We start from the raw sequence: 25,269 nt of genomic DNA on the forward strand, positions 1-25,269 counted from the left end.
GCTAATTGTAATAGCTTTGATAGCACAGATCATGCATTTCAAAATGTAAAGATCTAACCCATCACGTATGTTTTACACATGAGGAAGATGGGAGTAAATAGTATGACAGTTTTAAGCACTTAATACTCCACAGAACAAGACTTTTCCTGCTGGAACGATGTTTTGCACAACTTGGAACCTTTCATTCAAAGCTCTTAGCACATTATAGTGGGAATTGAACACTATTTTGAGGCTATTTCAATAATCTGGCTCTGTCATTGTGTCTTTTATATCTGTGCAAGTATATATATAAAAATATATATAATTATATATAAAGATTGCTGGGGTTTTACATTATATATATATTTTTATATATTTTTATATAGATATATGTAAAATCAGCAGTTGCTCTAGCAGTTTGTCTTTATACTTTAAACATACATTCAATAACTACTGATGCTGAAGTATCCCATGAGGGGACACATCCCTGCAACACATTATGGACCTGTGCAGTAAAAGGACCATACCTCATTCAGTGAGTGCTCCCAGGATGAATCACAATGACTGCCATTTGCCTGGACATCTAAGATAATATTAGGAATCCAATTTCCTGGAACAATGAAGCTGGTGATCACTTTACATTGAATGAACAAGGGAAAAATTAAGTGGGTATGTGAATTGTATAAGGATAGGTAATTCTGCCTTCTTGTCCTGACAGAATTTCTATTATTCCTTAAGAAAGAGAGCATCATAGAGGGGCTTTCTGAATGAATTATTTGTATTTCTAATAACTCCATATTTGGAAAGTGGTCATCTAGTGTGTTTGTTCTCCCTGAGGCTTTTTGGAAAGACATGCTTTTTTCTTCCTGAACTAAGAGCACAACAACAACTGCAGCACCTGCTTCAATTTCTCAAGCAGGGCAGTTGTGCTGCTCACAGAGACAGGGCATCATGAAATATAGAAAAGGTTATTCAAGACCTCTTTTGGTAATGATGGTAAAAGCCTCTCCCCAGATTAGATGGTACTAAAAATAGTCAGGCTTGAATGTACCTTTTGCTGGAAACTCCCAAAGCTAGGGTTAAGTTTCAGGTATAAAAGCACCTCTGCCTTGGCCTTGTTGTCACTCTAACTTGGACTAAGGACCTGCAGCTGTAGCAAAGTGAGAAAAGTAGGTTTCTGTATAGCAGTAGAAATAAGATTTTTCTCCAAGAGTTGCTGAGAATTGCAGCCTGGCCCTGTCAGCAGCTGGATGGACAGTGTGGGCTCACATCACACTGTCCAATAATTGCCCTATGTGCAGTCCTAGGGAAGAATGAGCCCCACTCACAGGCTCCCAGTCTTTGTTTTTGCATCTCAGAGAGTGTCCTGAGCCTGCTGTGGAGCTGATGATACAGGATTGTGTTTGAATTCATTTAAGGAGGAGTCAATCTCTATGGTGTCTAATTACATGACTGTTAAGATTTTGGTACAGTTAACTCTATTTATCTGTGACATTCTTATCCTTACCTTTCTTACTCTTTCGGCTGGCATGATCTAGTGCAGCCTTCCTGAGTTTCTGAACATACTGTAAGATTCCTGTTAGTGGTGTCCGTTCATCGTTTTCATATGCCGTGATAAAAACTGACGGATAACACTGAGATTAAAAACCAAAACCAGTTAAACACTTGACACCCGCTCTTTCTCACAAAGGAACACATTTTTCTCCTACTATACAACTTGTGGGTACAAAAATGCTGTTAGTGAGGATCTTCTTGTTATTTTCTAAGTCCATGAGAGATTTTTCTCTCTCACAGAAGAGGTAGCAGGGAATATAAACAACCAAGCCACCTGCAACCTTGGAAAGTCTTGTTTATGGTATAGTAGAAAAATATTTTGACAACGGATGTTTTAGGATTTTAGCCAATCACCCCCAAGGGGTGGCTGGTCCTTTGTCCAATTAGACTATGAAGAAAAAAGTCTATAAAAGAGTTTGTAAAATAATTAAATAAATCAATCTTGCTGCACAATTCCTGCCTGTTGGATCTTCTCCTCCTCCTCCCTATGGCTGCGGGACATGGTGGTATACCTTAGGAACCAGGCCTGCGGTAATACAACTTGTTAGGGTTTATTTTAAAACTCATCTATTACATAATTACTTAGTGTTTTGTAAGAGTTTTATCACTCTAACTGCAAAAAGTATTTTGGTCTGAAAAATGACTTCATAGTAGGGGGATAATCTACTTGCAATGGTAAAGGTTTGATACCTGTCTGCTTGCTGGTGATTGCAAAAAAATGAAAAAATGGAGTAATAATCATGGAATGGTTTACCTTAGAACAATAGTTGAGGTTTATTTTAGCAATCTTTCTGCACAGAAGAAAGTTGATATTTAAAGAGTAAGAATTTTACTTAATGAAGCTGTGCAGCTTCATTGTCAAATGAATGTGCAGCTAACACATTGTCAAATAAAGAGAGATTTCCCTTGAGATGAAAATGTCAATGCTATAGCTCCTCTTCCCTTTCCCTGTTTTAATACCTTTGGAAAGGTAACTCCTTCCTCCCGTACCAAAGCCTGCAAAACAGTAGAATGACAGAACCCCCCCCCCCCAAAAGAAGGCATTTTGCATGTTGAGATTAGCTATACAATAATCTATTCCTGAAAGTCCTAAAACAAATGCAAGTTTAGAAATCGATGCCATTTAGGAGAAGGCATTAGTTTAATTTCAGTAGTCGCTTGTGACTTCAACTATTGCTAAGATTATTACTGAAATAATTTATATTGGAGGTTTTTTTCAGTTTCAGTTATCTACTTTTTGTTTTCTTACAAACCACTACACATTATGCCTGTGGTATTCTGCACAGAAAGCATAGTTTTACCTGTGGCTTAATATTCTGGTATGGGCAATAGCTTTTGATATACTTCATACATATTTCATCTTCTAATGGATTTCCCCATTCTTCTTGTTCCTCAATTGTCAGTGGGAGATGAGTTTTCATCATTGTATTTAGAACATCTACGAAAGGAGCCTTGGAAATCATTAAAAAGAAAAAAGTTGGCAAATAGGACAAAGGACCTTGAATATCTGGGTCAAGGTGTTCTCAAACAAATGAGGAGAGTGAGCTTAGAACTGGAACGTTTCCAATTCTGAAAGTGGTAGAATGAGGCAGAAAATACAGGTTAATGTTATAATCTGTAGAAGGTCTGCAGCAGCTCACCTGTAAAACCACGGCTCTGATCAGTGCTGGATCAGTGTTGCACAGGGCTCCTGCAAGAACTCCCCCAGCACTGGCAGCTGCCAGTGCTGTGCGTTTGGGCTGAGAAAATCCCAGTTCGTGCAGCAGCATGATGCAAGCCCTGAGGTCATGGAGACCTTTGAGTTTATTACGCTGACATCCATCTCTGTGCCAGCTAAGGCCCTGCTCTCCTCCACCCCTGAAATTTAAAACAATTCAAGTTGGAGTCTCCTCAGAAAACATTACATGGCGTAGCTTCAGATAATGAAAGAACAGCAGCAGCCATGGAGTTGCAAATCATAGTTTGCTTTCCCAATTAACTCTTCTCTGTTTTTGCCTTTACCCTTCTTTATGGCTAAAAGAGACAACATGAAGACAAAATAAATCCATTCATGATGATTGGTGAAAATACTAACGGTATAAGGGCACTCTGTACCCTCGTGTGCTTGTGTCCTGGAACCCAGGGGAAAAGTAACACTTTAAGAAATGACATTTTCATTGTAGGCAATACAAAATCAGATAATATTATTATCTTTTTCTACAGGAAACACTTCCAATACTTCCATTACTAACATCTACAGGAAACTATGAAAATATTGAAAACACTTCCAATACTTCCATTACTAACACTATTACTTATTAAAAACAGTAGAGTAGTATTTCTGAGCTCCACACCAGACTCTCAGGATTTGTCTTCTGCTTAGCTTAAATTCTGAGACTGTTAGAAAGTTGGATTTGGGGTTTTTTCCCCCCTAACTTGTGAAATTCAAATGTTACTTGAAATGTTCCATTTTGTAATACAGAATTATAAAAATGGTTTATACTTCTTTCTATGCAACCACAATTCCAAGCCACCTGAAGCTTCCTTTTCTGGTTCCAAGTCTAAAATGGATTATTTGATTAGCCTGCCATCTTTGGATGAAGAATCCATCTTCATGTAGGACCAACTTGCATCTTAAGATACTTAGTGGGGTGTGAGGAAGAACAGCACAATGCTTGCCACCAAGTACAGCAGACTGAATATATTTGCTGAATTTGTTTTGGGACTGGTATTTCCAACAATTACTTATTCCTCCCCTTCCTTTCCCTCCCTGAAGTGATTCTTTTGTTGTCTTCCTTAGCTACTGAGAAAAATTTGAAGTCTACTGTACATTGCAGATGTAGATTTGTACCTGAACTGCAGACAGAGGATTTAGCCAATAAAAGAACAAGGGTTGCAGGTTAAATGCTTAGCTGTTGCTCTGGAATGTAAGAAGACACAGACTGAGCATTAGCACACAATGCTCTCAGAAGGAGAGGGAGGTAGCATGTCACTGCAATTTGAGCATGTAATTGAAATTTTTCTTGAGCAAAGATAAGACAAGAAGTAATGAGGCTTGAAAAGATTCTAAGTTACATACACCCATCATGTAGATTTAGGAAACCTAAAATGCAGTGTGCTCCTGTGGTTTTCTTCCCTGAGGTAAATTTAAAAACTAGTTAAATAAAAGATCTAAGAAGAGATGAATAATTAGGTATAGGCACACAAAATTATTTTGGTACATCTTCAGTTGTACCTGAACAAATACCTGTATATCCTGCAAAATAAAATCTTATTTCCATTTTATATTTGACTTACCTAACATGGCAATATGCTAATATCCAACCCTCTTCAATTAACATCAGCTTCTCTTCTTTAAAGCTCATGTTCAAATCTATGCCATAAGCTCCATATACATGAACTAGAAGTGGTCTCCTGTGTAGTTCTTTAGAATTCTTATTATGAAAAACTGTAATTGGCACCAAAGTTTCATCCTGGAAAAGAAGGAGTAGTTTTACAATAAGGGACATTGCAGAAATCTCAATGACACATGGCAATGAAAACTTCAATTATTTATTTTAAAATGGTTTTTTTTGATTACAGTAATTTTTTTTCACTTAGAATGTACAAAGCACTCTCAAAAAATAAAGCATAAGACTGAACCTCTGCTGTGTGGGTTTACGGATGCAGAGTATAAATTCATTTAAGTGCAACACCTGAGGAGTTTTTAAACTACCAAGGCACCCAAGTCTTCCTCCCCCCTTTAACACCAAGAATGTATGTTATTAACAATACAGTTTACCACTTACCACAATACAAACTCTTTATTAACATCTCCAAATTTTTAAACTCAGGCTGTTAAAACTTTCCTTTCTTGATCTGCACTGTGCAGCTAGTTGTGGGGTGTTCTTTTCAACAACTGGCACCTTTTTCATTTATCATGTGGAGCACAATACCATACATCAACAAGCAATTCTCACTTATGCTAAGACTTTTGACTCATCATGTGCTGTTATCTCCTCTGGAATACCCAGGTTAATGGAAAAAAAAATCACGACTCTTTCTTGTTCTTCTCTATAGCACTGAAGAAAACACCCACTGTTTAGTAACTATAGCACCAACTGCTCTTTACATTTTTTAATCTCTGTTCCCTGCCAAATGCACTTTCTTTAAATGGGTGGGGAGGAAGGAAAGAATAAAAGGAATGGGAAAAAGACTGAAAAATCTTACCTTGCTTTTAGCTAGTAAACGTGTAGTGTGACAATTCGTAATAATTGGTACCTCTTGCACAGCTTGTTCAATGAGATTATTTTCTTTAAATGAATATGCAAAACGCTTAGGGGGGTGTACTGGGGAGGAGAGCTGAAAATAGCAAGTGCTGGTGGTATGTTCAAGATGAGATTCCAATTCAAATTCACAGGCCCACGTAGGTAGCTGAGAAAACATGGCATTTCAAGTGAGACCCTTACACTGCTGCTGTAAATTTTGCTTAGTATGTCCTTCAGAGTAAAAGACTTTGGATATTAACTAATTATTTTCAGTTTGTATGTGGCACAATCTGTATTTCATTTAAATCCAGTAATGAAATAGTCAAAAAAGTAAAAGACTGGTGAATTTTTTCCCTGAGGCCATTGGATGAAATTGGACAATGAAATAAAAACGAAAAATAAATTCAAATTCGGTTTAAAATGGACATTAGTGCAGATTTTTTAAGAGAAAACATTTGAAATGATTCTGCATTAGTTTTATTTTTTAGATCCTAATTTTCCTTGCATTTCCAGTTCTACTTCAACACGTTATACAGCCAAGTCCATGTCAGCTATTATGCTTTTACTGTGAGTTAGCTCAGTAATGCTAAGCCACTGAAAACCCCTGCCTCTTAACTTTGTTCCTAGTGCCAGCCATTGTGAAGAACAAAACCTTTTCCTGGCACATTCACCCTCAGACACTTACTGTTATTATATTTAAGGTTTTTAACTCTGCTAAGAATGAAAGAAATCAAGATTCATTCTTTGAGAGCAGCAGGGACATAGCCAAACCCTCTGTCAGACCATTACTTACTTGGGTTAGGTTGCTAGAGGCTTCTGAAAAGGCAGCAAAAGTCCAAGTTCTCCTGAGTAACTGCAGGCCCTTTCTGAATAAATAAACTACGACCATTTCAAAAAATGAAGATTTTGGAGACCATACAGTGTACTTTGTTGAAAACCTTTTTCTGTAGCGGTTTCATAAAGTGCAGCATTGGCAGCTTGTTGCGATAAACTTGTGAGTTGTTCAGACTGTATTTTTCAGGAAAACAGATCAATTAAATATTTCATCTGAATGGTCTTCAGAAATAATGGATTTGGATTGAGTCACTTTGTTTTTAATCCACAAGTATTTAACAACTAGAGAAGGGAAGCAAATACTTTGCACCAATTGTACTGCAGTATCAACTCTTCCCATTTATTATGGGACAGTGTTCATACCTGTTTTCTGAACATTAATCTTTTTCCTGTGGGAGGAAATGCCACTGAGTGTAACCAAAAACAGGCCCAGTAAAACTAAGTAGAGTGTTTAGGGAATTCAGTTCTATTTTACATTAGAAATCAGCTGTATTTTGAAGAGCTTGACTGTAATCCATTGAAGAAAGGACTGACTCACAGGATAGCTGCTCTTTAACTTTCTAAATGCTGCAATAAGCCACCACATGGAATCCTGAAGAACAGCCACAGGTAATACAATTAGTCATAATGATGAACTTGGCAGTATTAAGAGTTTCCAAACCACTTTTACTTTTGGAATTTATCTTTGCTTTCATTATAATGTTATGTTAAAACCAAATGAAATAATGCTGGAAAAATATTATGCTGCTTAAGCCAAGCTAAAACGTACCTGTATTGACTGAACTAAGTGTGAAACAAAAGAAATCACATTTAAGTAAAGATGACCAGCGTTCTTCAGGAACATAATGCAGTCATCACTGAACATCTCAAAGTCTACTAGCTTGGTTTTCTTTTCCAGTGCATAAACTAACTGCCAGTTGTCCTTGCCACTGCAAGCTACTGGTGCCTTCATCAACTGTAAAAAAAATGAACAACTTTGTATTACTAAAATGTAGTAAGAGTTAGAAATGAGAGGTACAGACAGGTGATCTCATACAACATGTTTCTTGCAAAAAAATGCTTATCTGTATTTGGGGTGTTTGCCTGTCTAAAACTGGAGATTTTTAAACTCCCTTTACTTAGGCAAAATGGAAGAACAATTCAGTAACATTTGGAGAAGACCAAGTCTCAAAGATTACTCTAGAGAAGACTGTAATGCAGTAAGTGCTTTCAGCATGGCCAGCACAACTATAGGTGAGATTGATTACATAGACTGAGATCATCAACTTAAATTTTGATATAGGGGAAATGACTGCTAAAGCATAGTAATTTCTTGATGCTGTCAAAGGAGTTAGGATCAAACTGGCATTCTCCAGGTGAGACTCCATGCAGCACTATCAGTCCTTTTAATCCATGCAGCTCTCTCTCTTAAATTATTTCAGTAAGCTGTGAAAAACAGAATTAAAAGCCAACCTTACTATTTCTATATGACCTGCAATAGGTATCTAAATTAATCCTATGAATGTAATTATCAGTCAAAATTGCCTTATATTCTGCAGGTTCTCCATATGTAGTAAGAATGTACAACTGCTCCTTTCTGTGCTCGATGTGGTAAAAGACCCCTGGGGTTCGTGCTTGCACGAGAGCAGGTGACTCAAAGGGATGTGTGCAGTCAACCAGCCAAACTTCTGAGGTTGTCTTGCTGTTGCTGTTGATAGTGAGAAAACGCCTGTCTTTTGTGCAATAAAGGTCTACAAAGAATCTGTAGGGAATAATTAAAAAAAAAAAGAAAGGCGTACATTTTATCAGTATTTTAAAATACATCAGTTGTTTCAGAATCATGGGCTTCCATCTGCAAGGTAAGAAACAGCATTCCTGTAAGCAGACCGGAGAACCTTCAGGCTACTTGGCTCCCAGACCCACTTGTGCTGCATTTTCCATGGGATTTAAAAACCCTCAATCTTATGTGTGAAACCTGAAATCTGCAAGGAAAGCAGTTCAGTTGTTGCCCAACTGAATCTGGGTTTTTGCATTACTGAGCTAGACTGGAAGTTCATTGATGCATACAGGCTTTAAAATTCAGGAAAAATGTAGAACTTTTTATGGAGCTTGTAATTAATAAATGGCATCACGTGGGAACAGCAATAACAAAAGTAGGAGATATTATAAAAATAAATTGATAAAACGTCTATGTGCTACTGACCTAACTCTGTCTGAAGTGAATAAGACAAAAAGTACTATTTAAAAAGAAAAAAGGCACAGAGGCCTATATGAAGCAAAATGGACAGCGTTGCAGTGATAAAGCTGGAAACTAGGAACTGGTTTTGGAACTAAGAAACTAGTAACTACCTACTGGTTTTTAATGCCTTTAAAATCTAGAAACAGAAAGCAAAATGATAACCAGTGGCTGGATGCTAATAGTAGAGAAGTTCAGGCTGAAACTCAAGATTCAAATTTCTCTGAGTCATCATAATTAAAAGGAGTATCACATCTTGGATCAGAACAGTCTCTTTGCCATTTTGAATCCTTAGGACTAGATGTCTTTAAAAGTAAAACTGTCCAACACAAAGATCCAGATTCCATCAAGAAAATGCAGGATTGAGTACCATAATCTGCATCATAGAGATCAGATACATGACTGCAATAATGATCTCTTTAGAATTCAGAATATTTGACTGGTGAAGAAAAGGATGCTTTACATAGCATTTTCAGTGCCTTTAATTATTTGCAGGTGGAGGAACTCACTTTTTTTTTTGGTACTACTGTTTTTTCTAATTGCACCCTCTTGACATCTTTAGGAGGACAGGCACAGAGGGGGACCTAAAGTCTGCAAGAAAAATCAGCCTCCTGCCTTTCTAATACCCATGAATTTGGCAAGAATGTGGCACTGCATCCAGTAGAGATTCCAAGAGTTCAGCTCTGCTGATCCTGCCTGTGAGAGGGTTGAGCTGAAATGCATGTTACACTTCTCCCCAAGGACTCTGACCTTGATATTACAATTTTTTTAATCTTTGTAGCTTTTTTTTAAGGATGTCAAGAAATTTTCAGCTTCTAAGAAAATATCTGATTGCAACTAGAAGAGCTGGTGAGATGCAGAATAGAACTGCTCAATGGCAATACTAAAGAATGTCTTGTCATCTCCAATGAAGGAGTTCAGCTCTGAGCTGCAATAGCAGATGAACCTTTAGAGTAAGTTTCTAGTAGATTTACTGTAATGACTGTGACCTTCAGAATTATGCCAACAGTTTCCCTGTGGGGAAGTGCCAGGTCAGTACAACTTGATTTTCCAAAACCATGCATCAAATGCAGCTGGGAAAAAAGGATCTTATTTATTCCATCTCCATTGCAGATTTTTTTCTGGTTTTTTTGTTTTGTTTTCTTTTTTTCCGATGAAAGTATAATTGAAATTTCTTTACTGAATATGTAACTTGAATTAGGAATAATCACAAATATTTATGGAATGCTGTATAAATATGCCACGTGCTACAATGCTGAAAAGCCAGTTCTGCACTCAGTTTAGCAAAGAGCCTTCTTGTCTTCCCATACCACTGCTTAAAGAAAGGTTATTGAGAGGGTATTCAGTCAACAATAGTTCTGTCTCTTGGAATGTTGTAATGATTTTGCTCATCCATTACCCAGAGCAAGGATTAGCCTGAACTTATGTATTTTTTTAAAAAAGATGTATCAGACATCAATAGCAGAGAAAACAAAATGAAATCCATGGTCTGATTTACCCTGTATGAAACTGTCACACATTTATTAAAGGACACCCTGACCTGAGAGTGACCTTGACATTTATAAACTCAGCTGAACTCATGAGGTAAGAGAGGAAAGTTAAATCTCAGTTGATCACATATCAAAAGGAGAACTGAGCACATTCTCAGGCTGTATAAGGCACTACTGACAGAACACAAAAATGCATTTTACCATTTGAAATATGAAATGGAACACTTTGTTTTCCAAACCAGTTATATTTTACATATAAAATACTCTAACACATGTAAAGGACTTGTTATATTTTAGGTAAGTATTACCTTGCATCTTGTTCTGTATAAACTAACTTAGTATGTTTTTGGTAAGTGAAAGTGGTCATGAACACATTCTGGCATTTAAGGTTCTTCTGAGTTGTGTAATACAGAACATCATTTGCAGCCCATTCTGGAAAAAAAAGACAAATGCATATCAAATTCAGAACAGTGTCTAATATTACTGACAGAAAATGTGAATTCCATGGACACTGGACCTAGTGCTGAAAAAGGTGGGTTGCAGCTGGGATGGAACTGAGGACAGCACTTCTGCATCCTGTGGGGACTCAGGTAAGCACCAAAAGGTTTTTCCATGTTTTCTCTGAGTACCACAGAACAAGAGTCTCATAATGTATTGAAAAAAAAGCAAAAAAAAAGCAGAGATCAGTGTTGCAGGGCCCAGTAACAGGAAGTTCTTGACCCTGTGTGGGTTCTGGAGGTAACAGGAAAATAGGAGACATGTGGCTGTTTAAAACAGCAGAGAAACAGAGGTTTACATGGAGTCAGCAAGATAATAAAGACATTATCAGCTCTGCAGTGCTGCATGTGACTGCACTGAAGCCATTTAGATAAAAGATGCATGTGCCCCATGGGTACTGCTGAGATAAAAGTTCTCCAGTTTTCTTTGCTTGTGTATGTGTTCACCAACATAGAAAGGTATAAATACAGGACCCTTGTTATTCTGAAGTTATTCTGATTGGTCCAGCCACATTACTACCATCTCTGCTGCTCCTACAGACACCAGAATGTTGTTTAACACACATGCTTTTAAAACCTCTTGTATGCTGTCTTAGGCATAAATACTGATTTTCAGTACAAAACCCGAGGAATTATTAACATGAAAATAACACGAACACTTTGCTTTCTGAACAGCAGTGTGGCTCCAAAGTGCACAGGTAGCTGAGGGTTCACTATGAAGACAAGCCTTTAGCGAGGAAATCTAAGTTCTTCTACAGCCTAGCCTATAAAAAGATCAAGGTGTAAATTTTCAGGAACTTCTGTTTGTCTCCCTGCTATTGTATATCACTCAATACTAGCACATAAATTTTGCAAGTGGTTACAAGACCTAATTCTCTTGCTCATGATTGAGGCACCTCTGTGCTTCATGACACCTCTGTACCTCACTCACATCTGACTTTAGAGAATTTACCATTCTGATAGTCATCTTTTGTACTCTTATTATCTGTCACACCTATTTAGGCAACAGGATGTTGGTTTCTTAACAGTACTGATTCTCCTGGATCAACCTAGAGAGATGTTCAAATCAAGTACAGCGTAAAATGTCATTGGCAAATTTCCATGTTTAGTTTTCAACAGGCATTATAATCTTCAGTGTGGAAACAGCACTAAGTTGTTGCTACTTCTCATTTATTTAACAAGGAAGTTATACCCAGAGTTTTATTTTTTTGCCCTGCCCAGGCAAATTGCTTACTGCACTATATATACTTGATGACATCTAGCAATATAATCCAAAGTACAAGATGTGGAACACTGTATACATACTATTATACTCTTTAACATGCTATAAAAGAATGATTTCCCATTCACTTCCACTTACCTCTGCTTCTTTTAACAGCAATGTAAAGCTCTGTAATCTATTCTGAAAGAACTGATTCAAGGCCTGCCTGACTTCATTGGGCTCTGAATTGTGACCCACATCCTGGATTCCAGTTGAAATTCCAGCCAATACTCACTAGTAGGTAATACTTTCACACTTCTCAAACAAAGCTAACTGTGTACAGCTACCAGTGTCTTCAGTTGTAGCTGTAAGGGTTTATCAACTAGAACATTTCTCAAAAAGATCTTTATATGACAGTCATGTCACTATATTTTTAATACAGCATAATGGATTCAATAGAAAAAATTACATGCATGACAGTTCTAACATGTATAAATGCTTTTACAATGAAGGAAAACTTGTATCCAGAAAGCAGTCCCTTTCATGCACAACAGATAACCTGTAATTGTGCAGTGTTAAAGAAATCATAAATAAGAAACAATTCAACACCTATAGGATTAAATGTTGCCTTCATTTTTAAAAAAGAGTATTATTTGTAAACTAAGAAAAATGTTATGTTGAAAGCTTGTGTGATCCACAGGATATTTATAAACAACTTACCAAAGCTAAATACACTTGGAATTACTTTTTCCACAACAGGAAAATTACCAAGTTTCATAATAATGCAGGTTGCCTCTTCAGAATTTTCACTTTTTAAGCTGATGGCCATGTAACTTTGATCTGGTGAAATTCTGATCCGTTGAATAAAGGCATCAGAAAAGCCAAGATCTTCAATACTGAATAAAATGTCAGCATTTCCTTCATCTACTACACAGGAAAAAGAGAGAGCAAAAAATCCTCTAATTAAGACACTGTCAAAATGAATGGAGATTGTTAATGTCTGAATTTAACAAATCTGCCTCCAATATTCACAAACATTCTACTGGAATTTATCAACACCAAATACCTGTCATGCAAGATATTTGCAAATGCACTTTGTAAAAATAAACAAAAAATTATAGTTCCAAGGAAAAAAATCCTGTAGTTATTTCTAAAAGTATTTCAAAAGTGTAGATCTTGGCTTCTGCTAAACGTATTGAATTTTAAAGCTCACGTAGCTAGAGCACAGTTGTTTTTAATAAATAAAATTAGAAATTCTTTTGCCCCCCTGCCTCAGAAATAAAAAAGCATGGATGTTCTTTTCCTTTTTTCAAAATGTTAAGTTAGGGCTCTGAAAAGAAGTGTCTTCTCTCTTTCCTGTCCAGTAACTTGCATTAGTATCAATATATACTATTCTCTAACTCCCTTCACCTTTTCAGATTCAGAATTCTAGAATTATTACTCTATTACAGAATTGTATAAAAGTATTTTTAGGTAAGAAACAGACAAGTTAAGCATTAATGCAAGAAAAGAACACTAAGTGATACATGTACACCTTTTTAAAGAATCCTACCATATTAGGAAGAGAAATCCCTTACCATCATCTGCTTTTGCAAGAAATATGCAGCCATTCTCTTCGAAGTACACATTCTCTCCAAACCTCATCTGTTCAATACAAACAAACATATTTCAAGTCCAGCATACCATTGGACTATTTCCTTTGAATCCCTATATACAGTCATTTTTCTGTACAGCAGAACTGTAATGTAACAAGTTGTAACAAATGTAACAAAGGACAGAACATATATTCCACACGGAAGAAGGAATTGCACACACCAAAAAGGTTTTTTCAGTAAGGGTACTTAAGCTACCCCTACCTGCTCTAAATTTCACAGAAGGCTAAGATCACCTTCAACTGCTCTTGCAAATTAAAATGTCTTGTATTCTTTATCCAAAAGTCAGATGGTTACTTGATCTTTACTTGCTTTTGCTGATGGAGAAATTAAGGTAAATTCACTGCCATAACAGGTATAAGCTGTTCTAAACACAAACTGTTACTACCCACAATTATTAAAATATTCAAAACTTCTACTATAAAAAAATGAGCAAACCAGCATTTTATAGCAGGAATGGCTTCACTGTCTTTTATTTGTAGCCAGTGGTGGGATATGTTTGTATTGTTTGCCACTTACCCTTGGGCTTCCTGAATTGCGTGTATACATGTTGAGCAATTCTTCCAGTTTTCCTTTGATTCTCTTTGTCACAGCTTTGTATGTTGGTGAAATGTCATTCCAGTTTTCCTGCTCTGATTTCAGAAGGTTCTTGTGCAAGAGGTCTGAAGTTACTCTGGATGTGTTTTGCTTCCTTTTGGAAGGGACTTTTGTTCCTTCCTGCCAAGGAAGGAAAGACAAAAACGGCTACAAGCCAACATCTGAATACACTGAGGCAGTATCTCCTGAGCCACAGGCCCAAAACCACCTTTGCATTATTACAAAAGTACATGCCAATAAAACAAAAACTGCAGTTGGAATATGTTTTATTGTAACTCTTCTTGATCTTCTGGGGAGGCACTGTCAAATGTGCTTTACTTGACACATTTATTGAGGTCTTGTCTTCAAAATTTAGGGTACTATTAATATATGCTCTTAATTGATTGTAAGTAAATATATTTGTTCCTGTTCTACAACTAGGTTTTACTTTTTATGGAATTCTATTATCTTTCCTTCTTTGCAGCTTTCTTTCATAACTTCCTGTCTTTAGAGTGTAATTTCTCATTTCCTTTCCTAGACAACACCACCCAAACCTCTGTCCCTGTACCTAGGAGTCCTTTCAGCTTGTTCAGGTTCTTGCTCCACCTCCTCAGAAGTGTTAATATAAATGTTCATAAGGTGCAGAATGAAGCAGTGAACTGATACGGGTTCTGCAACAATTTTATCAGGAATAAGTTTAAGTATCTGGTTTTCCATAAAATGTGAGACTACTGCTACCTCACTGGAAACAAAGCTGTCTTCTATTGTAAAAGTGTTAAAAGTGTGTTAAAACTGCTAGAACAATGCTACCTCCTCTTGCATGCTGTGAAATCTCACTTGATCAAGTAATAATACAGCTGGTGGTCACAGTGTAGGGATATAGTAAAGAGTTACTGTACACCTCCCTGCTTGAGGAAAAACCAGTAATCTAGAAAGGTTTTCAGGATAGTGGAGGATCTCAGTGACAACTGGTGTGCAAACATTTACTCCAAAGCAAGCAGGCAAGGCCTCCTTTCAGGTGAAAACCTCATGTTTGTATCCTGGGACCAGTGTCACAGAGCAGTATTTCTGTTAGTGAAGAGCCACCAAGTAAACTGAACCACACATGCTTGGCCATCCAGACCTCCTGTGTTCTCCTTGAAACGTTTGCTTACATTTGAGACACAGACTTAGGAACTCTTTGCTTTATGGTGACAAATAGAAGAGTTACAACAAGATGAATTTTGTGTCACCTCTGAAGAAACACAGTCAATTTGAAACAATTTTAGGATAACCACATATCCATCTGAAAACATGTTTAGGATCAAATAAAGCAAAACATAAATTTTTTGAACAGTACTTATGCATATAAATAAGTTTCCAAGCAGTCATACTTCAGTAAACTTTCATAAAACCTTTAGCAAAATCTGTATTAGAGACAGAAGACTTAAAATTATTTCAGACTGTTTTCTGACTCTGTGCATGATATACAGCCATCCAATTACACAATATTTATTTACAGAAATCAATGCAAATACCTTTTAATGTATAGTTTAGAAAAGGTGAGCACAATTATGAGATGTCAGTATTTTATTTTAATATGATGGAAACCATGGCCTACTGGTTAACACAGAAAAGTCAAGGTTTTTTTGAGCCAGCTCACAGTCTGGTATCATCAGTTTGGACACTTTGCCTCTACACTAACTGATCTCTCCCTGCAGTTTTCTCCTGACACTTAAGTCTGGGAGATACCATTTTTTCCAAAATTACTACAGCAGGAAAATCAACCAAAATGCAGCTTTATGTCAAAACAGCATAGGAAAGCTGAACAACGGTACATGTCTTTGAACATAACTGATATCTTGGACTTTATCCCTCTGCTTCAAATTCTCTGGGAAAACTGTGCTTCTTCGACACGTGAAAAGTATGACTGGGTCCCTTAACAGATGTGCCAAGGTGGCTGTTGACATTAAGTCTATACTTAAACAGCATACCTTGCAGGAAAAGAATCTGCACGGCAGGATGCTTCCAGGTGGTGCAGTCCTGTGGGTGCATGTACTTTCTGAACAGTCCAGGATGCAGCACTTTATTGGTTTACTTTTACTGTAAGGACACATTGTTTGAGGAAGGTTATGCTTAGAGTAGTACTTGGCACTGAAGCGCAGCCCTTGGAGAAGATTTCGCAGTCCAGCGCAGCACATCCTAACCTTCATTTCTTGATAGCCAACCTGAAATTTCTGAAAATCCCAAACTGCCGATCATTTACACTGTGTGAAATATACATAACGTAAACTGCAGGCTTAAACGTACATACATACATATGAAATATACGTAAACTTCCTCTTTCAAAGAAATGCGATTGATTCACTAGGTAAATCAAATGAGAAGAAAATAAGTAAAACTTAGTCTGTTTGTTAACAACTGGTACCCACATTTTAACCTGCACGTTCTTGGCGGCCCAAAGTTTAACTCCAGTGAAACTGTGAAGGAGAAGGGGAGGTGTAACCGTGCACGTCCAAACGCTGAAGAACAAAACACTGGCAAAGTTTGGGGAAGTCACCCCCCCCGCTCCCCCATAATCTAACACCAAACCCACGCTCTCTGCCGAGGGTCCCTGGGCAGCAGGAGCTGAATGCCGTTCGCAGGAGCACCACGTGTCCCGCCGGGGCCGCCGCGGCCCCGCTCCCCGCCAGCGCTGCCCCTCCGCCCGCGGCCCGCGCAAGGACTCGCCGTGGCGCTCGCGCCGCTCCTCCCGCTCCCGCTCCCGCTCCCGCTGCGCCGGGGCGGCCCGGGATGCGATGCCGGCGGGCGGCGGGCTCCGGGCGGGCGCTGCCCGTAACCAAGATGGCGGCAGGGCGCTTCAGCTGCCGCGGAGGGCGAGCGCAGCTGATGTCAGCGCCGGGACGCGGAGCCACGGCGGGCGGGCACGGTCCCTGGCGCGGCTCTCCCGGCTGGCTGCCGTGCCACACCCAGTCTCATCTCCTGACGCGGAGGCTACGGCCGACTTGCACTGAGGCGCGCCCGCGCCCCCGCCGTGCCGGGCCTGAAGAGCACCGCACTCCTCGGCTGCCGAGAGTAGCTCGGCGCTGCCCTTAACAAAGATGGCCGCGCCCCTCCTCCCGCTCCATCCCTAGCCCGGCCGGTCCCGCAGCCGCTGGATGCTCAGCGGCGCGTCCCCGCCGCCCAAGGCAGCGTTCCCTCCCGCCGCGCCAGCTTCCGGCGCTCCCCGCCGCCGCATGGCCGAGGCTGCCGGCTCCCCGCGCCGCCCCGCCGCGGGCAGGTGCGAGGCGAGCGGCGCGGCGGCGGCTCGAGCCCGCTGGCGACTGCTCGGACAGGTAGGGGGAGCCCGCGGGCGGGAGGGGCCGGCATGGCGGGCGCGGCGCGGCGCAGCCTGAGGACAGCGCGGGGTCTCTCCCTGCTCCTTCGGGCCGGGCTGTGCCCCAGGCCATGGTGCGGAGAATCCCGCGGGCGTACGGAGCGCTGCCCGCATCCGTGAGAAGGAGGTTGCGAGCCTATGGTGGGTCATGTAAAAGGGCTTGTAGCAGTCTTCCTGGAAAAAATGATAATAATAAAAATATATACATGTATATACGCACCCATCGCTCTCTAAAGAGAGGGGAAGTGGAGGGGCAGGCACTGGTCCCTTCACTGTCGTGACCGGTGACAGAACTTGAGGGAATGGCCTGGAGTAGTGTCAGGGGAGGTTTAGGTTGGACATTAGAAAAATGTCCAGAGGGTATCTGGGCACTGGAACAGGCTCCCCAGGGAAGTGCTCACAGCACCAGCCTGACAAGAGTTGAAGCATTTGGGCAATGCTCTCAGGCACATGGTGTGACTCTTGCAGTGTCCTGTGCAAGGCCAGGAGTTGGACTCGGTGGTCCTGGTGGGTTCCTTCCAACTTGGCTTATTCTATGATTTTATGATTCTAAAGTGTGTCTTCAGTAGATCCCCAAAACTGCCTGTGGCCTGTGTTAAGGGAGGAGGACCAGCATCTTATTGGCACCCCACAGCCTGAGGGCACTTTGGGATTTTCAGGCCATAGTTTGACACCTTTCATCGATGCTGGTGGGGCTGGTTGTCGTAGCTGCTACCTCATTCTTACCCTTTGCTCCCTGCCCCCCAGACTGCCTTTCGTGGGGACCTGGGGCAAGACCCTGCTCACCTGGCATGAAAACTGCATTTTGCTGAGGGGCTGTGCCTGGAGGAGGGTGAGGAGGAAGAAGGGGCAAGCAGTGACACCTGTACTCTGGTGAACAGCAGCTTCTCAGCTGCAGCCTTCCACGCTGTTTTACACCCTTTTGGAGCAGTGAGAGGTTGGGATTCCTCTCCAGATGAGCGCAGGCATAAAGGTTTAAAAACCCTAGTCTGTTTCATTGTTACTGTTATGGGATGTGAAATTTACAGCCCTAGCTTGAGTGTTTGGTTCTGTGCAGATGGACATCTGGAGCTGCCTATGGACAGCTGTCCCTGAGAGGGTGGAGAGGTGGCGCTGGGTCTGTGGTGGCAGCTGGGTTGGAAGGGGCACCTGGCTGCAGCTGGGTCACAGAGTGGGAGGCCTGAGGATGTCAATATTGCACTTTCTGGTTTCTAAATTTGCGGTTCCTGTTCAACAAGACCAACTTTTGTTTCCAAAGCAGGAAATGTCAAAGTTACTGGTAGGAATATCAGGTTTGTCTTTGTAGGTTTCTGTTCTAGCAGACTGTGTAAGCTGCACTCTGTGGCTATGCTAGCTGTTATTGCTTCTCAACATATACTGCCTTCGGCATATTCCTGTCTCCTAAAATCATATTGTTTTCATAACAATAGAATGGGGTTGTGGAAGAGTGTGTGTAGGTATTTGGGGAGAAGGCTTCTGTTTCTTTCTCAAACTACATGTATCTGTGACCTTTTCCTCTACAGATTCCCTTGGTTTTTCCATGTTCTTCAGCTTTTCTGTTGATTTTTGTATGGTACAATGAGCAAGGATCAATTTAATCTTACTGGTACATCTGAAGTAAAAATCAGTTCTGTGCTTTATGCTACAGTGGTGCTCAGATCTATCTATGGATTGGAAGAAGGTATCAAGCTCCCTTTAAATCCATTTTTAAAGGAGCACTGTCAAAGCATTTCTTACAGTGCTTTTAAAAGTGCTTTTCATACTGCTTATAATAACACCTTACATGAAATCAGTTCTGTGGTGTGTTTATGTATTGAATTTGCTTTCATTCAATGCACACACAAATTGATTTACTATGGTAAGGATGCTTGAGTGCATGCTCGCTGATTTAATTAAGAAAAAAAAGCCCTTTTATGAGGTATCCTATGAAGCTAGCATAAAGAATCAGGGGTTTGCATAATTACCTGTGTGTTCTTTATCAATGAAATGTTTTATGTATGTACTGAGTTTGAAGTTTGGCAATATTTTTAAACTTAGCCTGTCAGAATCAAGAAAAGTATTTTTTGCATTTAAAAAAATGCTGAGGGAAGTTACCCATTTACTGTGCATTTGTAAATGGCTGGAGTAAGTTCTCTAAGGCTATGTTTTGAGCTCTGCCAGTCTCTGTGGCTGATGGTATTACCCAGTCCATGGTTTTCAGCAGGGAAGTTAGAGAAATAGGCATGCATTAGGTTCCACCCTATATGCACGTTTGCTCCCTATTGAAAGTTTCATGGAATCTATATAAGCTTTATTTGTTTATCCTGCCTGTTAACTTCCTCTTGCTCTTCTCACACAAGTCCCAGAATCACAGATTATGCTGAGCAGGAAAGGACCCGCAAGGATCATCGAGTTCAGCTCCTGGCCCTGCACAGGACCATCCCCAAGAGTCACACCACGTGCCTGAGAGTCTCTTGCTCACCTGATAATGTACTTTAACTTCCAGAACTGAAAGATAAAAGCTAAAGTGAGGACAGGCCAATGACATTTTTTTTTCCTGAACAGAAGCACTTCTAAAACAATTTTTCCTCTGTTCCTGCACCTCTCTCTGTGAAGGGTGCCCGTGCTCCAGATCTTTTTCCATGTTTTTGTTAGTCTTGAGTTTGTAAATTGTTTACAGTTGGATAAAACAATTTGGTAAATAAATTATTTGTAAAAATAAATACTATAGTCCTATGGATGATATTTAGAGTGCAGTTACAGATTATGCTTGTGTAGAAACTTTCTTGCATGTACAAAATACCATGTTGCAGTCACTCCAGAGAACTGGCAGAGGTTTGTGGACCATGAGCTGTTACGGAATTTGCCTCTTAGTGCAACTAGGCCTAACACAAGGATATACACAGTTAAATACAGGGGATTTCAGGTGACTGCCTTTCTCCATGTTGTTTGCAGGAGATTCTTTTTTGATGAGGTTTTTTTTAAGAGATATCAACCAGTTTTAGGTTTTATAAGGAGTCCTAAACATGATCCTAATACTGTGACTAAGTACCAAGGGTGTTATAATTGAGATCTGTGATAATATTTTACCAGAATCTTTGTAGGAGACTTTTTGGTGATGAGTTAAGATAGGTTTGTCACCTTTTGTTTTTATCAGTGGATATCAGTGGATTCTATAGCAGCAACATATCTTTGTAGCTTGTTTAACACAACTGTGATCCTTTTTGGAACAGACTTGAGGAAAAAAACCCCTTTGAGCCTTATGTAAAAAATACAGATTTAGATATAAATAATGTAACATACTCTCCCTTTGTGCTGTTTTCTCAGTTATACTTAGGGTTTTAAAAGATTTGACCTGCTGTTGTAATTTTCAGATCTCAGACCACTTGATTTTTGTTTGAGGCTGTGGGAGAAATGTTCTTTTGAGTATTCAAATGCTCATGAGATTTTCTGCTAATTCAGAACATGAATTTTACAGAGTGGCTATAAGATGTCTCTGTGCAACAAAAACTGAAAATAGAAAAGTGTTGCCACTGCTGGATTTTTTTTTTCCTGTTAGTAATGGCTTGCTATTGCTTTAAAGAAGTCCCCAGACAACACACTTTTCTGAAAATTAGGTCTTGCTGCTTTTCTTTAGTTGTCAAGATAGTCCATTTTGTTTTCAGGCACACAGCTATTACATGAAGGTCTTAATTTTGCTGGTCTTTTAATTTTGTTCTCCTGCTCTGGTTTTTTTTGTGTTTTCTTTCATGTGTGTATTCTTCTCACGTGTTACGGAAGTAGTGTGGACAGCACCCAGACATTTCTAAAACTTTATGGAAAATGCCTGTGCCTTTCATATGCTGAGACCTGCTGATGAAAATAGCTCCAAAAGCAGTAAGCCTGATGCCTCAGACCTGCTGTAAGAAACCAACAGTGTAGCAAATACAATTGTTCTGCTCACATATGTAGTACTTCCAAATATCCTACAAAATAATAGGTCATGGGCCCAAATTGCAAGGCTGTTAAATGTGAGTGCATTTTCAGTTAAAGCATGTCAACACAGGTTGGATACAGCAAAAAAAATCACTGACCCGTGATTTTTTTTGTACACATCCTGTATGTAAAGCTTCTATTTCAAGTTTCATAATTCTGGAGAGCTGTTTCTCATTTGATTTATCTCTAGTTGGCAAAAACTTGTAAATTGCAGTGCTGTCCTACTCAATGGAGCTATTCCTTGTACCTCTATCAATTTATAGTGATGAGTTTATTTTCTGCTCTGGTTTTTTTTAATCCATCACTGGGGACTGCATATGCACCTTAATTTTAAAAATGCAATGGCAATTATTTATGTATTCTCTCCAATGTTAGGAGAAAGAAGTTAAATCCAGGACACCTCTCCTTCCACATCACTGCCCTAAGGAATAAGTCTTTTTGTCTGGCATGGAAATGCTGGCAGTCATCTGAGCAATGGCACAGCTCAAACCAGATGAGTGCTGGGTTTTCCTGCACAGAGGGGTTGACACCTCACTCCCTGAAGATGGTTGAGTGGAGCAGACTATGCAGGACAGAGAGCCCACGTTTTCGCTTTCCTGAACATGTGTTTTAATCATTTACAAAATGCAAACGACATTCTGTCTCTGTCTTGAATTCTTCAGTCTCTTAGCACTGAAGTTGGTGCTGTCAGAGTGTTTTGGGGCTCACCTGAAGTCTGGCTCATGTGTCAGTCCCCTTATGGGGGCCTGGGGAATTCACAGTTGTGGCGTCTGAAAGTCTGAGGCCTGGGCCAGGTAGCAATTTTCTTGACTTGGGCAACTTTGGCAGCATCTCTGCAAGTGTGTAGCAGAAGACTTGTAGGCTAGGAAGGAACACACAGCAGTGTACCAGGAGAACACCCAGCATTCAGGCACCTGAAGATCATGTTTTGGGTTTGTCATTTAAATTCTACAAGAGATACCCTTGTTGTTGTTGTTGGGGTTTTTCCCCCCCTCTATAGGGACAGTGAGTGGGACAGAAATTGCTTAGGGAGGGCACTGCTTGGGCTGTGAAACTTGGTAAAATGAGAGGACAGGGGAGAACCCAGTTTGCCCCTCTGATTTTTGCATGGGTTTGCTGGAACGTGAGTTTAAAAAGCAACTTTGTGTACTTCTAAACACAGTACATTTGCTTTACAGTTATTGAGACAAAATTCCTAACTTGTTCTCTTGACCCCTACCACCAATACCACTGTATTTTGTTCAGGCCTGACATACTTGGTTATTCATAATTGCTAGTTGATAGCATAGCCATTATGGTTTGCCTCTTCACTTAAATAGGCATGGGTTTGTTCTTTTCTTGGAAGTTTTATTGTTAATGTTTAATTTGTTTTTCATTTCAAAGGTTCTGAGGAAAAAGCACTTGAAAGATGTGCATCTCCAACAAGTATCTGTAAGAAGGTTTGCATCGTTCAATCTCTTTTCAGTAGAAGACCAGAATACAGAAGAGGAAACTGGGACCTGGGTTCAGTATAGAAGCATCTTTTATCCCAAGTACAGTGTCTCCTTAAGGTAACCATAATTTAAGCTTTAAGTACTTTCTAAGATCTTGAATAGGCCTCAGATATAAAACTCATTAGTCATTCTTCCAGTGTTCTGTCTAACTAGGGCATAGTTTACAAGTAAACTGGTAAATGTTATTTTTAGTTGTTTATTACAGTAAGCAGCCTGTCTGACTCTTTTTTCTGGTACATTCTACTGAAGTGGCAGAGCTTGAGTGAAAATACTGATGCTTGTAGCTAAAAAATAATGCAAATATGAGCATTTATGTTATATTTTAGTAGCTTTCTGTTTTGACATTCTTCAGCTGTAAAAAAGATATAAAAAAACCTGAACAGAGTTATTTATAGTCTTTATAAAAAATTTTATGACATGATATTATTAATGATCTAAAAGGGTTTTGGTAATGATCTGTATTTTATTCGGTTTTCTTCTTAGTGGTTCTTGTAAAACTCAATGATAATTTGGAAGCTGGTTTTCAAAACAAAAGGATAGAAAAATTTCTTCTTCCTACAAAATAATATATACTTAATGAAGTAATCTTTTTTATATTAGGGCAGGTCATTTGTATTAAAGAAATTGACAATAAAAAAGTCCATGCACAAACAAACCCACAGAAACCTGACTTACCCCCCAAAAAACCCTCTGAAGGAATGAAAGTGAATTCTCAGTAGCTTTCTTTATAACTCCCATTCATTGCTATGTTTGTGGGATTTTGGTTTTGTTTTTCTTTTCCTTTCTCTTGCTTTGGTCTTCTTTTCCGTGTTCTGTTTTCCGTGTGTGTGTCTACTATACTTGGTTTGCCTCAGCAGGTTTGCTACAGTAACTTAAGAATCCCTGAATTGATACTTGTTCTGCAGCTTCTACTTAGCTCTCTGAAGGTGGAGGATTTTGCATTCTCTGCACAGTGGAAGATGTTCTGGAGAGCCCAAATCAAAAAGTGCATTTTTGTTTACCTGGGACTTTAAATTAAGGTCAATCTTGGAAATTAATATCTAACACAAACAAGTGGCCATCGTTAAACTGCAAAATTTTTGCAAGGTTTTGAAATGAACCAATGAGGAAAAACCAAACCATACTAAAGGAGCCCCACAACACTGCATGCAGATAATTTTAAATTTGCATCTGGATATAAAATCAAGAACAAAATTCTTTAGAGCTTTATAAAGTTTTAATTTTCCATTTTCCAAGCTTATGCTCATTGATGTTAAAAGGGTTCAAAAGGAAACTTTTCCATTGGAAAACTGCTATTTTTAATAGGAGTAGGTGCAGTGTTTTTCCATGTATAGGCTTTTCCTGTAAACCACCAGCAAATGCTGTGGACTAATTCAAACACTGACAGTCTACATAATGCCTTTGTGCAGTGTCCCTATTCCTTGTTTCTAGGTCTTCAGAGGCACATGGGGGTAGGAAACACAAGGTGTCTAGGGAGTATTTGGGCTGAACAAGGCTGCAGTCCCTTACAGTGCAGCACTGAACTCTAGTTCACTGCCATGGGTTGCAACACTGTCACTTACTTGATTTACTTGCTCTGGAGTTTTAAGGTAGGAGATGAGCTAAGGTTCACCTGTGCTGGTAGTACAAAAGCCAAGGGAATGTCAGACTGATCCTGCTCTGACATTTGATAGTTGTGTACTTCTGTTTCCACCACTTTCTATGCCAACATTTTATTTGGTATTATTTGCCTAATAGTAGTTTCACTGATTATAGGACACAGCTGAACTATAGCCTATGAACAAGCATGTTTATTTATGCATTATTTTATTATGTTTCTTTAATCTTGTTCAGTGGAAATGTATAGTTTCTGTGCTGGAGCAGGCTCACACTGCCTTTCAAAAATTGAATATTGAAGAGAATAGGGACATTGTCTTCTGGTGGGGATATTTATTTTATGTTTTCCCTGCATTTTGTTTCTTTCCAAAAGATATTCAGTGACCTCTCAAAATGGTAATCACTGACCATTTTAGGAATAATGATCAGAACTTGCTTAGTCTTACACTTCTGTATTAAAATGTTTTCTCCACTCTGAGGCAGTGACAATAGATAGAGTATACTTATTATTTCAGAATATTGCAGGAGGTGAAGAAGGGAAGGAGAAAATACCGTGTTTTTTTGCCAGGAACAAAGTATAAATAGACTGCAACAAAATCAACTTTACCATGAGTCCGTGTTGAATGAAGTCTCTTCCCTGGTTTTGC

The 25,269-nt window shown here is 39.4% G+C and overlaps 2 protein-coding genes across 11 annotated transcripts in view; one reads left to right on the top strand and one right to left on the bottom strand.

Annotated features, from left to right (window-relative positions):
- The window catches only part of PREPL (prolyl endopeptidase like), a 22,432-nt gene extending 5,349 nt beyond the window's left edge, over positions 1 to 17,083 (bottom strand). The window contains exons 1-15 of one of the 7 annotated variants that reach the window (XM_039568529.1): positions 16,800 to 16,816; positions 16,636 to 16,683; positions 16,198 to 16,440; positions 14,168 to 14,365; positions 13,574 to 13,640; positions 12,717 to 12,923; positions 10,607 to 10,730; positions 8,118 to 8,334; positions 7,363 to 7,548; positions 5,722 to 5,925; positions 4,810 to 4,985; positions 3,174 to 3,390; positions 2,835 to 2,984; positions 1,487 to 1,613; positions 507 to 613 (exon numbers count right to left, since the gene is read on the bottom strand). In XM_039568529.1, the coding sequence (XP_039424463.1) occupies positions 507 to 613; positions 1,487 to 1,613; positions 2,835 to 2,984; positions 3,174 to 3,390; positions 4,810 to 4,985; positions 5,722 to 5,925; positions 7,363 to 7,548; positions 8,118 to 8,334; positions 10,607 to 10,730; positions 12,717 to 12,923; positions 13,574 to 13,640; positions 14,168 to 14,365; positions 16,198 to 16,416 (2,199 nt within the window). In that variant the 5' untranslated portion in view covers positions 16,417 to 16,440; positions 16,636 to 16,683; positions 16,800 to 16,816. The other 6 variants (XM_039568530.1, XM_019282306.3, XM_010393690.4 and 3 more) reach the window with 6 other exon arrangements.
- Positions 17,084 to 17,132: 49 nt separating this feature from the next.
- The window catches only part of CAMKMT (calmodulin-lysine N-methyltransferase), a 243,091-nt gene continuing 234,954 nt past the window's right edge, over positions 17,133 to 25,269 (top strand). The window contains exons 1-2 of one of the 4 annotated variants that reach the window (XM_039568536.1): positions 17,133 to 17,538; positions 22,917 to 23,083. In XM_039568536.1, the coding sequence (XP_039424470.1) occupies positions 17,362 to 17,538; positions 22,917 to 23,083 (344 nt within the window). In that variant the 5' untranslated portion in view covers positions 17,133 to 17,361. Of the gene's footprint in view, positions 17,539 to 17,573; positions 17,721 to 18,455; positions 18,553 to 22,916; positions 23,084 to 25,269 lie in introns of those variants that run through there. The other 3 variants (XM_039568537.1, XM_019282477.3, XM_019282475.3) reach the window with 3 other exon arrangements.

The sequence above is a fragment of the Corvus cornix genome, chromosome 3 (assembly GCF_000738735.6).
Source record: "Corvus cornix cornix isolate S_Up_H32 chromosome 3, ASM73873v5, whole genome shotgun sequence".
In the NCBI taxonomy this organism is placed as follows: domain Eukaryota; kingdom Metazoa; phylum Chordata; class Aves; order Passeriformes; family Corvidae; genus Corvus; species Corvus cornix.